This window comes from Schistocerca serialis, chromosome 1, assembly GCF_023864345.2.
Source record: "Schistocerca serialis cubense isolate TAMUIC-IGC-003099 chromosome 1, iqSchSeri2.2, whole genome shotgun sequence".
Lineage (NCBI taxonomy): Eukaryota > Metazoa > Arthropoda > Insecta > Orthoptera > Acrididae > Schistocerca > Schistocerca serialis.
The window spans coordinates 26,647,265-26,662,462 of record NC_064638.1 but is presented as its reverse complement, the minus strand read 5'-3'; the positions used below and the strand labels follow the sequence as shown (position 1 = coordinate 26,662,462).

Below are 15,198 nucleotides of genomic sequence, written 5' to 3'. Positions count from 1 at the left end.
GCCCGGAAGTGTTTACTGATGAAGACACCGGCTGTGAAAGCCTACATGGGATGAGAATACCTTCTATTCCTGTAACCCTCTGGCTTCGACCTTCTGTGTTCCCACATGCACCTATTCCCTTCCCTGCTCCCTCTCGAGCTTCACACATGACTGCTATCCTCTCAGGGCACATCCATAGTCCTTTCCCCTTCTCTGTTTCCCCCACCCCTCCCCTCAGTGCTGCACCTAGCAGCCTACCATCCTGTCCCCACCATGCCATTTCACACTCTGATTGGCAGCACAGCATCTCTACCTCTAACCCAATACCAGTCCCCCTTCCTACCCCATCCCTCTTCCTTATCCCAGTCGCAGGTGGTCCACAGTGCCTGAAGGGACAGTGCACATGTGAATTTGTGGGGTTTTGTCTACGTCTGAGAAAGATTTAGTGTGATAGCTGATAATACACAATGTGATCAAAAGTAGCCAGACACCCCCAAAAACATATTGTTTTTTGTATTGGGTGCATTGTGCTGCCACCTACTGCCAGGTACGCCAAATCAGTGACCTCAGTAGTCATTAGACATCGGCAGAGACCGGAATGGGGCGCTCAGCAGAACTCACGGACTTTGGACATGGTCAGGTGATTGGGTGTCAGTTGTGTCATACATCTATATGAGAGATTTCCACACTCCAAAACATCCCTAGGTCCACTATTTCTGATGAGATAGTGAAGTGGAAACATGAAGGGACACATACAGCACAAAAGTGTACAGGCCAACCTCATCTGTTGACTGACAGAGACTGCCGACAGTTGAAGAGGGTCATAATGTTTAATAGGCAGACAGACCATCACACAGGAAATCTAAACTGCATCAGGATCCACTGTAAATATTAAGACAGTTAGACAGGTGGTGAGAAAAATGGGATTTGATGGTCATAAGCCACACATCATACCGGTAAATGCCAAACGATGCCTCACTTGGTGTAAGGAGCATCAACATTGGATGATTGAACAGTGGAAAAATGTTGTGTGGAGTGACGAATCATGGTACACAATGTGGTGATCCGATGGCAGAGTGTGGGTATGGCGAATGCCCGGTGAATGTCATCTGCCAGCGTATGTAGTGCTAACAGGAAAATTCAGAGGTGGTGGTGTTATGGTGTGGTCATGTTTTTCGTGGAGGGGGCTTGCACCCCGTATTGTTTTGCGTGGCACTATCACAGCACAGGCCTACATTAATATTTCAAGGTCCTTCTTGCTTCCCACTGTTGAAGAGCAATTCGGGAATGGTGCTTGCATCTTTCGACATGATTGAGCACCTGTTCATAATGCATGGCCTGTGGCTGAGTGGTTACATCCCTGTAATGGACTGGCCTGCACAGAGCCTGACCTGAATCCTAAAGAACACTTGTGGCATATTTTGGAACGCCAACTTTGGGCCAGGCCTCACCAATCGACATAAATACCTCTACTCAATGCAGCACTACATGAAGAATGGGCTGCCATTCCCCAAGAAACCTTACAGCACCTGACTGAATGTATGCCTGTGAGAGTGGAAGCTGTCATAAAGGCTAATTACCAATGGAAGGCGCCACGAACTTGTAAGACATTTCCAGCCAGGTGCCCGGATACTTTTGATAACATAGTGTATGTAGCCTACTTTTTTGGTCACTGCGTCTTTCTACCACTAAGTGCCTACTTTACATAGTGAGTAACAATCTATCAATTTCATATTGTTTAAAGTGTTATGTAAATAGATAAAAATTATATATTGCACTTGAGACATAGCATTTATTTTGACAATCATACATTCGTACCATCTCTGTAGACCAGTTACATCAACACCATAATACGTTATCAGATGAATGACCATCACATCCAAACGATAAAAACCATTTTTGCCATTGCACACAGGAACAGCAGTTGCACCATTATCGACCAACAGAGAAAAAGTAGTGAATCAGACATTCTGTAAGCAAAAATTTGACATCTGGGAAGGGAGATCGGCAGCAACAATGCTTGGCAGCTTGTACTAAGAAGAAGCACGTGGTCTCTACACTATCTCTTACATATGTGCATTGTCACTCAGTCAGTTGACCACACATTTCCACAGCTACAGGAAAATCCAGGATGGAATGTAAGGATATTAGAGAAGGAAAGTTGCTACTTATCATATGCTGAGTCATGACAGGCACAACAAAAAGATTCTCACAATTATAGCTTTCGGCCAGTAAGGCCTTTGTCAGCATTAGACACACGCGCACACACACACACACACACACACACACACACACACACACACACACACAAACGCAACTCACACACATGACTGCAGTCTCAGACTATTGAAACCACACTGCGAGCAGCAGCACCATTGCATGATGCGAGTGGCGACTGGGTGGAGGTAAGGAGGAGGCTGATGTGGGGAGGGGGAGTGATAGTATGGTGAGGATGGCAGACAGTAAAGTGCTGCAGTTTCGATGGTGGGCAGGGGAGTGGTGGGGGGGGGGGGGGGGGGGGGGGGGAATTAGCGGAAAAGAATAGAAATGAAAAGACTGGGTGTGGTGGCCAAATGACGGCTGTGTAGTGCTGGAATGGGAAGAGAGAGGGGGCCGGATGGGTGAGGACAGTGACTAACGAAGGTTGAGGCCAGGAGGGTTACGGGAATGTAGGATGTATTGCAGGGAAAGTTCCCACCTGTGCAGTTCAGAAAAGCTGGTGGTGGTGGGAAGGATCCATATGGCAGAGACTGTGAAGCAGTCATTGAAATGAAGGATATCACATTTGGCCAAAATCTATGATTGTAAGAATCTTTTTGTCATGCCTATCTGCGACTCAGCATCTGCGCTGTATGGTGAGTAACAACTTTCCTTCTCTAATATTGTTCTTCTCTCTACTCGTACTTAGAACACATAGTAATTCTAAAAATTACAAACACTGGCTTCTTGTTTGACAATAGTCTTTCAGTTTTCCAGCATCTGGAACTTTTCTCTCTATTTTTCATTCAGTCCGTCTTTCAATTACCACAGTAGTTTTATTGCATTCATTTACAGGAAACCAATGTTGTACTTTGCATATTTCAGCTGAAGAAACAAACGGCGGATTCGATTCTGGTCACGGAAGTAGTCTGGACCGGAATTACAATCCGTCAGTGCCCAGAACTGCAGCAGGAGCCGGAGGAGGTCAATATTACTACAACGTCCCTCCTTCGAGGAATGCCCCTACCGACAATGTCCGTAATCACAATCACCACAGTCACCACAATCGAGAACCGAGTGGGCTAGATCTCGCAAATAGAGAACAGAGAGGTTCGGCCTTCGAGCTGTACAAGAAACCGACAGACCCACGTGGGAACACCGTGCAGCATTACCTCGATAATAATTTAAGGTCAGTGCTATTGAATTATAAATACTAACTTTTTACATGTGTGCATCTTTAATTATTATAGAATCAGTAGTACCGTGCATTTGCATGTTTTGGACCTGTTAGCATAATTTCCTGTGCTCTTCTGTTTAGATATTAGAGGACATCATTATGAACATTTTTACCTATAAATTCACTATTCTCAGTATTAATGTCCATTATTAATACTTTAGGGCAGTCTCACTATTAGAGCACTGAACGCGATGAAAGGCACTGCCATAAAAGTAGCATTTAAAGTTATACTAGTGACTCGGTAGCATTTCTGTAGCACATTACTGTTGATAACGTGTAGAGGATGTCCCAAACTAATGGTGATGTAAAATAAGGTTTCTTCTATCAGTGATTAAGGAAAAAAAGGAGAGGAAACTCACGGTAAAGCAGAAAAGTAGAGGTACGGTTTCAAATGTGACTCAGTAGATGAGAGAGGATTCATGGTGCAGAGGAATTTATGCAGTACAGAAGAAGATAGAATAATTAAATTCTGGTCAACCAATAGTTTGACTTACGGTAAAGAGAGAAAAATAATCGGAATGCACTGGGAAAAAAAAATTTAGAGGATGAAAGTAGGGGAGTGAAGTGGTGAAACAGCGCAAGAGAGAGATCCAGTATAAACTGATTTATTTAATCAGATAAATTATATGCTCCAGAGATACACTAAGCCTCAGTTTTATCTGTGATAATGAATATAGGCCGAAGCAATGAATTTTAAGTTTTACCAAGCCCAGGATTGAAAGTTGGCTCTCGTGTTCACTAGGCAGATGCGCTATCCCCAAACTAGGGTAATCTGTGCAGCTGTGTTAGCCGCATTGTCAGGGCAGTGTAATGATTAGTGCATCTGCCTAGTGAGCAGTAGAGCCAGTTTTCAATCCCAGTCTTGGTACAAATTTTAATTCATTGCTTCAGCCTGAATTCAGTATCACAGATAAAGCTGTGGCTTATTGTATCTCTGGAACATATAATTTATCTGATTAATTTGTCCCCTATACCTGAGGCACAGGCATTTCATTCAGGTGCATCTGCCTAGTGAACAGGAGACCAGGGATCAAGCTCTGGCCTCAGTACAAATTTTAATTCATTGCTCTGGCCTGTATTGTAGATAAAATGATTTATTTAGGTTGAGTCTAGTTAGATCGAGACTCGTATCGAGTGTGACTGGCAATCGCGCTTCTACCTTGCCGTTTTTCTCATCTTTTAGATACATATTACTCACTGTGAGTTCCTCATTGTTAGATAGAGCTTTCAAAATCCTGTTTTAAACTGCAAAACATTTTCAGAGGCTAATGTAGACTCTGGCCGTAATTCATTGATTATAAACTGCAGATTAAAAATGAAGAAAGTGCAGACAGGTAGGAAATTCAGGAGACGGGACCCGTATTAGATTGATCTTGGGTACCTGAAGAATCAAACTATTTCAGTGGGTAAACACCCAGGGTGAAGACTTTCAGTAATTGTGGCTCTTCAGTTGTACTTCGCGCTTGTCCATAACATCTCAACCATTTTGAGGTTCTGACTGTTTACTAGATGCCTGCCTATAGCTTTCAAGAATGCCAGTCATGACCTCCAGTGGAACTATGATATTATGATATATCTGTGTGTGTGTGTTTGTGTGTGTGTGTGTGTGTGTCGTATGTGCAAGTTTGGCAGTATGTTTCTTCTGCTGCTGTTTTCTTGTTGTCTGCTAGTACCATCTTCAGCTCCCAACTTTGTCACAATACACAACGTTTATCTAGTTAGTATTAAAGACATAAAAAAGAAATTTATTGAAAATATTTGTAGAATCAATTAATGTTCTTCTAAAAATGACTTCTCAGTCAATAAATTTCTGCCTGCACTTTTTATTCATAAATGCCTGAAAAGTTTGCAATGGCAAAGCCACTCAAGCACCACATAAAAGTCTTCTCAGTTATCCAGTGTAACTGCCTAGAATTCAGCTATGGCCCAAAGACATAATTAGGACACAGAAGACCAAGTGCCACAGTCGACATCATACTGACAAAAGCACCCTTGTCATGTGCCCACTTCTGTATTGTCAGACTACTTCGTGTCTGTGACCTGGGATGTAAGAAAGATTCTGCAGTTTGACAAACCATATACGAACCCACAGTGCCCAGGTGGGGGTTGAGCCCATATTGACACTCAAGAAGCTGGCTTCCACCAACCACTAGCTGTCATTCTCATCCCATCCTGCTACACCGGGAGCATTGCACTATCAGGCTTCTTTTGATCCAGGGGAATGCAAAGAAGTTAGGGGTGTGGTTGCTGCTGCGTAATGGCCTTCTTGTCAGTGCCTGACCTGAGCATCATACCGTGCCCTGCTGTTGCAGCCAGGGGGCTTTCATTCTGACTTCCTCACTTCATGCTGTATCAGAATATGTCCACTTTTTCTCTTGATTTGAAGGGTTCAAGCAGTTTTTGTGATATTTAGCTGTAGTTCAATACAACCGAGACAATTACACCGTGTCTGAACTTATCACTGCCATTTGTGTCATGTGGAAACAGCAGTCAAAATACCAGTGTACAGAACATTCCGAGGTATATTCTAATAGAAGCCTCCTGCGGTGTGTTTCTGACCGAGACGAGGAACGGTGGTAATGGTGTTCGACACTTGGTGCCTGCCTGTTGTTACCCGTGTGTTGTTGGATAGCTTTAGAGATCTGAAGAAAGTGAGTGAGCACTGAGAATGCTTACAGGTAATTTAGCAGAAAAATGTTTTCATCTCAGTTTTTGGAAGTTCTGTTCCTTGTAGAACATTTAAAATTTCCAGCACCAGAAGATACTGTACTGGAATATAAATAAAAAGCTCCCTCTGGCCAAGTAGCACTATATTAAATGTAGAGTAGTGGCACATTTGTAGTACTTCTTATAGAATAAACCAGTTCACAGTTTTCACAGTACATTCTCTGACAGAGAACACTTCTCACAATTTTTTTGTTAAAATGACCACAGGTGATGATTATTTCTATCAAAATTTGATTTTTCATTAAATTTGTGCAATTGTTCAAAATAACATCTGCTAGGCTTCCATTATGGCTATTATTTTGTTAATTCTGATCCCCCAACATATGGTCCTCAAAACAGTTTTAGAAAAACACACAACATTCTACATAAATATGGTGTGGAAAGTTGTGGCAGGATGTAAATAATTTAGGAGTTGAGGTAAAAACCCACCAAATAGTAGGGGCATTGAGTCACAGAAATTTAGATGTACAAGTACATTGTGCAAGCTGTATACATAATACCGAGACCTCAGTTGTGAAGGTGACTGGTGGGGCAGGGTAACAGGAGAAAGGAGATGGGGCATGGGATGGAGAGTCAAGGAATGGTGGCTGGCAGCTCGGAGGGAGGCACGAGGTTTACAGAATAGGAATGTGACTCATGGGCACTGGAACCCATGGGTTTGTGCAGTGCATGATGGGAGTGGTGAGGAGTGGATCAGGAGGGGGTGATGGAACATAGGAAAGGAAGACTGTGGGGAAGAGAATGTGGATGCCCGACGATACGTCCTCCCTTTCACATCAAGAAATCAGTCCCATATAGTCTGGCCACTCGTGGACAGCACATCTGCATTGAAGAGAAGTCCCTTGCTCAGTGTGCTGAATGTCTCACAGAGGCCTTCACAGAGAGGCAGTATCCTGTAAACCAAGCCCACAAACAAAATTCCTGTGCTGTGTCCTAGAACATCCCTAAGCCTCCCGTCACCCCCAAGAACCAGCTGCAAAGGACACATCCCTTATCACCATATATCATCCCAGAGTGGAACACCTTTACCATATCCTTTGCCAGGCTTCAACTATTGTGCCTGGGAATCGGGAACATCCTACTCTCAATCCTTCCCACTCCTAAAGTGGTATTCTGCTACCCACCCAATCTATGCAATATCCTGGTCTGTCCGAGTGCCAGCCCCTTTCTGCATGCCTCATATCCCTGTGGAAGAACCAGGTGGAAGACCTGGGTAATTCTTATACTCAGTATATCCTACTATCCTACTCCAGTGCCGTCAGGGGCTTATCCTATCCCACTAGAGACAGGGCCACATATGAAATCAGTCATGCCGTATACTGGCGCTGCTGAATTTCCTGCACAGGATTTTATGTATACTTGATCACCAAAGTGCTGCCCACATGAATAATGGCCACTGTCAGACTTTGACTGAGAGCAGAGTTGACCACCCAGTGACGGAACACATTGCTAGTACAACATACCCGATTTCAGTGGTGGCTTCGCAACTGGTGCCATCTAGATCATTCCCCTCAGCACCAGTTTTCCTGACTGACATAGATGGGTGTCCTTGCAACGTATTCTTTGTTTGTATAGTCCTAGTGGCCTCAATTTCCACTATCCCCGTGCCACAACCCTCCTCTGTCCTTTCCCAGGACCCTAACTACTATCATCCTGCACACACGTGCTATTCCCCACAGTCTCCCTGTCATCTGTTCTGTCACCCCTAACCCCACATCATCATCGTTGTGCAGTGCACGAACTCACTGGCGACAGTTTCAGTGTGTTGCATTCCTATCCTAAGCAGGTGCTGCCTGTTTCTCTGGTGTTCCTATCAGTACTGCCTGTGCCTCCCTCTGAGCTGTCAGTAATTCTTCCCACCCCTCCGTCTGACTTTCTGCCTCGGCTCTCCCCTCGCCAACTCCACCTGATGCACCTTCTCACACCAGTCAGCCTGCAGAACTGCATTCTGAGCACTGTGCATTCAGCTGGCACGATGTAGTGTATTTGCGCCAGTGTGCTGTATTAAATTCCAAACCTCTCCGCAGTGTCTCACAAAGTGATGGCACGTCACACTGTCAGTGGTGATCTGTCCGTGTGATGAGGCCGAGGACGTTATGCTCTGCGACCCCTTTGGTGCTCTTCGAGAGAAGTAGGCCACGTATTGGCACTGGGTTTTTGCTCTCTCCATCCACTCTCATCACTTCTGACACAAGCAGGACACTGCCATGCACTTATTCACCCAAATTTCGTACTTTCATACTCTGCAAAGGAAATGTGCCTGCAGGTGCAGAGGATAGGGAAAACCTTTCCAATTACTTGGCTGAACCTGCTTGCCCTTCAGATACATTTTGTTCTTCTCATAAAGTTGTTGTACAGTGTCAGTACCAAGTACACCTAAACAATGAGGTAGTCAGGCTGTTTCAAAATAAGAACATTAATATAAGATTCATCACTGGGAACCTGCTACTGCTGAAATTGAAACACACTGTAAGTAACTATCTGAGTAAATTTCAGAGGTCAAGTATTTATAGTGTCAAATTTAAAAACTGAGAAAAACAATACATAGGAGATGTAATGATCTGTTTTTATTGCCTTTTACTGAGCTTGTAATCTCTGAGTAACATGTCCTGTAATGGTAAAGGAATTTATAATGTTCCAATATTGTTTGTGAAATTCTTTATATAGCTTTAACTGTTTGTTTTAGATGTTTGTTTAACATCAAACTCTGGTATCTGATTGTTACGATGGATCAACTATATTCCTCTCCTCACATGCCTGGTTTTTGTTCAAAAGAATACTTATGTTCACTGCTCTTAAACACATTTTTGAGCCAACAGTCAAACATATTGAAGAATTAATTAAATACAGGGTGACAGTTATTAAAATGTTTGAAAAAAACACAAATTAGCTACAAACTACGGCATGCACACACTTTATTCAACATGTAAACATCACTACAGATATTCAGATTTGTGTTATGATATGTTCAATATGCCTGCCATCATTGGTGATGATGTGGCGCAGACAAATATCAAAATTGGGCATGACCCGCTGAAGTGTCGGAACATCAGTGCTGTCATTGACCTCCTGAATGGCTGTTATCAGCTCAGCAATGGTTTTGAGGTTATTGCTGTACACCTTGTCTTTAATATAGCCCACAAAAAGGAGTTACATGTGTTCAGGTCTGGAGAATATGGTGGACAATCGAGGCCCATGCCAGTGGCCTCTGGGTATCTCAGAGCCAGAATGCAGTCCCCAAAGTGCTCCTCCAGGACATCAAACACTCTCTTGCTTCTGTGGGGTCAAGCTCCATCTTGCATGAACCACATTGTGTTGAAATCATGGTCACTTTGGATAAGGAGATGAAATCATCTTCCAAAACGTTCATGTACCATTCAGTAGTTACTGTGCCATCAAGGAATATCGCACCAATTATTCCGTGACTGAACACTGCACATCACACAGTCACCCATTGAGGGTGAAGAGATTTCTCGGTTGCAAAATGCAGATTCTCAGTCCCCCAAATGTGCCAATTTTGCTTATAGGCAAACCCATACAAATAAAACTGTGCTTCGTCGATAAACCAAACAAGAATCCACATACTAATCATGCCCCATAGCCAGCCATGCAGTTTGGACATAACGCAAACTGTTCAAAAGTTATGATGATTTTATTTCATATAGTTCAATAATTGTCACCCTGTACATCCAGTGGGTTTCGTATAACAACTGCAAAAATTTATGTGTGTCTTTATAGGAGATGGCTCATACATAATGTTCACAGTTACAACAAGTTAAAACTACGTCAGCTGGCGGAATTCTTCTGCCAGGCTTTCTATGGCTGTACCACTGCACGAAAAAATCTCCCCATATATGATGAGACAGGTCTCAAGTGATGTATGGAATCTTTGTATTGCCCATAACAATCATTGAATCACAACCATTGAACCAACTGGCAGCAAAATTTTCACATATGCTGAAGCCTTCCCTATAATAATACCCAGTATTCGTCCAGAGTTACCTTTATTAAAATTGGGAGTCCATAAGTGTCAATATCCCTAATGAAACATTCCAGTATTTGCTTTCCTACTTGGGACTCACTTTAATATCACAGGAATTACTCCTTCAAATCACTTAAACACTGTGGTTTATCTTTCAAAAAACCATAATGAGTGAATGTCAACTCTGCCACTCAGAAGAAGTTGAAACCACTTACAGCTAACATATATTAAAAATATTTCAGTTCATAAATGTTTTACCGAAATAGTCGCAGAAAACACGACTAGTCAATCAGCAAATTCCTGCAGCAAAGACTCAACCAAAGTGCTTTCTTTCAGGTTTTAGAGCAATTATAATTTTAAATTTCTCAATGAAACAAAACTGTCCTCCTCCTTTTTACCACTAAATAAAGTACAGACAATGAAAGTGGCACTGTAAATTACACTCATACTATGTAGATTGTCACTCACTCATTAATGTCTTCAAAGGAAGTTACCAGAAGTAGCAGCTCCGACATTGCTTTAGTTATGCTGTACCTAATGGTTTCAGTCATTAAAAGGAATAGAAGTCAAGGTATTAGTTAATGATAGACTGATCCAGAAAGTGAAACCAACTCTTTAAGTTAGTAAAAAAAGCTTTCCTATAGTAAGCCCATACTTTTTCCAGGAAAGGCATTTAAAAGTTCTGAATGGATGACATAATACTAATTTGCAGTACAGTGTAAAACTAATTGGATGTTTTAATTTCTTCTCCCAAATGGATTGAATGTTCTAAGATACTGAACTTGCCATTTGCTAAAAGATCTGCTCTGCAATTTCAGCCATATCCACTCAAGTACAGAGCAGATCCTGAAGCTTAAGCACATTGCCCACTAATACAGCAACATGCAGGAGAGAATTAATATCACATAATTCTAATAATCCCCATAAACACCTCACAGCACCTCTGTGCCGTAGTGACCTTCTCACACACACACACACACACACACACACACACACACACACACCTCACGAGCACAAGCAGTGCTCTTGACTGACCTCATTTTTCTGCTGCAAAAGTGGCGTTCATTGTCCTTATTCTATCATGGTGGCCTTTCGCCACACAGCTATCTTAGCAGTTCCGTATGCCCCTGGCTCACAACAGCTATCTGCTAAGGCACGAGTTTCTCCCTTTGCTTGTTACTTCCATCCCAAGCAGCCGATCCTGCCATGTGACCTGATAACTGCACACTACAGTCTCTGGCTACCAGTATATAACAATAGCTTGGTCCTTGGCGAGACTTCCACCGACCTAGCGTCGATCAGTCTCCTCCTTCTCCTCGTGGCATCAACATCGGTTCCCTCTCCATGCTCACACCGCTACAGACACACCACGTGGTGATGTGTTTCGTGAAGTTTGAAAGACACCCGCGTCACACTGTCTCTTGCCCTGCTATGCATCCACAGCTCGTAGTCTAGTGGCTAGCATTGCTACCTCTGGATCACGGGGTCCCAGGTTCGATTCCCGGACGGGTTGGGGATTTTCTCTGCCCGGGGATTGCGTGTTTGTGTTGTCCTCATCATTTCATCATCATCATCATTAGTGACAGTGGTTAGATTGGACTATTATGTACAAAAATTTGGCTGTGAAAAAATTGGGATTTGGAACGGGTGCTGATGACCGCGCAGTTGAGTGCCCCCCAAACCAAACATCATCATCATCAAACCCCTGCTATGCAGCTGGGCATAGATAGTGTTTCGTGCCGCATATTCTGCTGAAGATTATTAATTCCATACTTCACATCAGAAGATCATAGTGCTGGTGAAACTCGAGATGAGACTGGCAACTGGCCTGGCATCTGCCTTTCCTACCATGCCATGCCATTTTTCTGCACCAACCGCACCAGCGAGTGACTTCGTACAGAACTTATGAATTTTGAGTCTATTTTGTTTGTTTCTTTGTAGTTGCATAATTGGGAATTAGGTGTGTCCCTTGACCATGTATGAATATTTTTTGCAGCACCTACCACGCTTTGTTCTACCATTTGGTAATCAACTCGTATGTTAGGTAAGGAAACATCCCTACAGTATCACCCCCTGATTCTCACAAGTCATCTCAATACCACTTACTTGGTTCATTTTAAGCTATAAAATTTGTTTACCTAATCAGTTCGGAACCACAAGGCATTACTTTTGCTCTTTCCACTATTATGTGAGTATACTATGAAATTTGTTAAATATTCAAATTTGGCTTGACTCTGAGCAGCAAGTAGTGACTTTCTTTTTAGTCTTAAGTCATGCTCTGCACAAGCCTTTGTTCTGTGATGTAAGGGCTCAAAGCTGTCCATTTTCAAACAATCTTATGTATTGTTGAACAGTGTCACTTTACCAAAAAAAATTATAGGTTTTCATACTCAACCAGTAATATAAATTACAGACAGATCCCTAATTTCTGCCTTTGATTCAGAGAACATAACATTAGAGTACCAAGTAGTGAGTCTATAGTTGGATAACATCTTCTATATAGTAAGCACTCTGTAGGGACTGTATGACTATAAATGACAATTCAAAAGCATTACCTACTGTTCTGGAAAGTATATTTCTAGATACATTAAAGAAGTTAGAAATTTGTAGTCATTGCAAGAGATCACCCAAAAATTTGTTAAACTAGCAAATTTTCTTTAAGGAGAATTATTTTTATGGCCTGTTTTCTGACTCGTTATAATTTTGATGAACTTCTGTGTGTGTGTAAAGTATTCTTGGTATATAAAGTAGTATTACATACTGAAAGCAGTATATTCTGGCAAATTGATGCATACAATAGCTAACTGCATAAGAAGATAGTTTTAATGAGATGAGTCAAAGAGCAAATTATGTTATAAAATGCAGTACTGCTCACGGAGTAGTTGCTTAACATACTGCATATAAGTGACAAAATTTATTTTATTGTATACGATTCAAATGCTTTATATTCAGTTGTAATGCAGTTTGCTGGCATTGGAAGCAAAGAGTCATGATAGGTTTAGAGATTACAGTGGCAGGACATTATTGAACAGAAATTCCTTGGCAGAAGACATAGCTGTGCCGGCCCACCAGAGATATGTCTGTGACTACAGCACTGTTCACAATCCAAGATCACACTCTACACGTTGGATGATGGAAGCAACCATTAAGGTCGGATGATGGTAGCAACCATTAAGGTCACTGCATCTTGGACTGCGTGAATAGTACAAGCTGACTATATTGTGATCCAAGAACGATGGTCGTTGGTGCATGTCGAGGCACAGATGAGGATTGCGTTGCTGACAATTCCAAGCGACAGTTGCGGTACATGCGTGCCTTCTGCTTGAAGAAAGCATATACCCTGCAAATTAAGTCTCTCGCTTCCTTATGCAGAATGTATACTTACCACCAACATAAGCGATGACAGCTCGCAACAAATGGAACAAAAATTCACTAAACAACTTGTTACAATACTGTTTAACATTCACTTTAGCTGCAGCATTCAAAGCAGAGTGCTAAGAACGCTACTGAACAGCCACTGGCTGTTGGAGAATGCATGTCGTAGGTGCACAGAACAAGCCTCAACTCGACCACCATCATTCGTGATTCCAACTATAATGCACTACAGAGACCATTTGCATTCTGGTTACCATAATCTTTGCTTTAGTGGAAAGGCGGTATGGTCATTCATCCTTGCACATTACCTTGCCAGTTTATTTCAAGCACACGACATATGACAGTTTTTTAGTGGCTCCATTGTTTCTTTTACTTTTGTAAGCAGTTATGAATGACATTACAAAAATAGCAGATTCCATTCAACATTCTCCTATCCCTTTGGTCATAAGATGATGTTTCCATGTAGTGCATAAGCTATTTGTATGTGTGGAAGCCTTGCTTTTCACTGGCTAACGATCAGTCTCCACCAAATGGCTCCTCATATAGACTTGGTAAAGTTGTTTCATGACTTTAGTAACAATATTCTATGATGGTTCCTAGTTGCATATACACTGAAGCACCAAAGAAACTGGTATTCAAGTACAGATATATGTAAACAGGCAGAATACGCTGCTGCAGTCGACAGTGCCTGTATAAGACAACAATTGTCTGGCACATTTGTTGGATCGGTTACTGCTGCTACAATGGCTGGTCATCAAGATTTAAGTGAGTTTGAATGTGGTGTTATAGTCAGCACATGAGTGATGGGACACAGCATCTCCGTGGTAACGATGAAGTTGGGATCTTCCTGTATGACCATTTCTCAAATGTATCGTGAATATCAGGAATCCAGTAAAACATCAAATCTCTGACATTGCTGCAGCTGGAGAAAGATCCTGCAAGAACGGGGCCAACAGCAACTGAAGAGAATCATTAAATGTGACAGAATTCCAACCCTTCCGCAAATTGCTGCAGATTTCAATGCTGAGCCATCAACAAATGTCAGCTTGTGAACCATTCAATGAAATGTCATTGATGTGGCCTTTCAGAGACGAAGGCCCACTTGTGTACCCTTGATGACTGCATGACATAAAGCTTTATGGCTCATCTGGACCTGTCAACACCAACATTCGATTGTTGATGACTGGAAACATGCTGTCTGGTTGGACAAGTCTCATTTCAAATTGTATCGAGTGGATGGACGTGCACAGGTATGGAGACAGCCTTATGAATCCATGGACTCTGCATGTCAGCAGGGAACTGTTCAAGCTGGTGGAGGCTCTGTAATGGTATGGGGTATGTTCAATTGGACTCTCTGACAGATGACACGTATGTAAGCATCCTGTCTGATCACCTGCATCCATTCATGTCCATTGTGCATTCTGACAGACTGGGCAATTCCAGCAGGACAGTGCAGCACCCTACACATCCAGAATTGCTACAGTGTGGTTCCAGGAACACTCTTCTGAATTTAAATAGTTCCGCTCGCTACCAAACTCCCCAGACATGAACCTTATTGAGCATATCTCGGATGCATTGTAACATGCTGTACAGAAGAGGTCTCCACCCTGTCATATTCTTATGGATTTATGGACAGCCCTGCAGAATTCATAGTGTTAATTCTCTCCAGCACTACTTCAGACATTAGTCGAGTCTATGC

At 42.4% G+C, this 15,198-nt stretch overlaps 1 protein-coding gene across 6 annotated transcripts in view; it reads left to right on the top strand.

The window, feature by feature from the left end:
* Positions 1-15,198, top strand: part of LOC126461015 (tight junction protein ZO-1) — a 724,130-nt gene that overhangs the window by 671,067 nt on the left and 37,865 nt on the right. For all 6 annotated transcript variants that reach the window (XM_050095967.1, XM_050095964.1, XM_050095966.1 and 3 more), the window contains one exon: positions 3,064-3,367. In XM_050095967.1, coding sequence (XP_049951924.1) covers positions 3,064-3,367 — 304 coding nt within the window. The remainder of the gene's footprint in view (positions 1-3,063; positions 3,368-15,198) is intronic.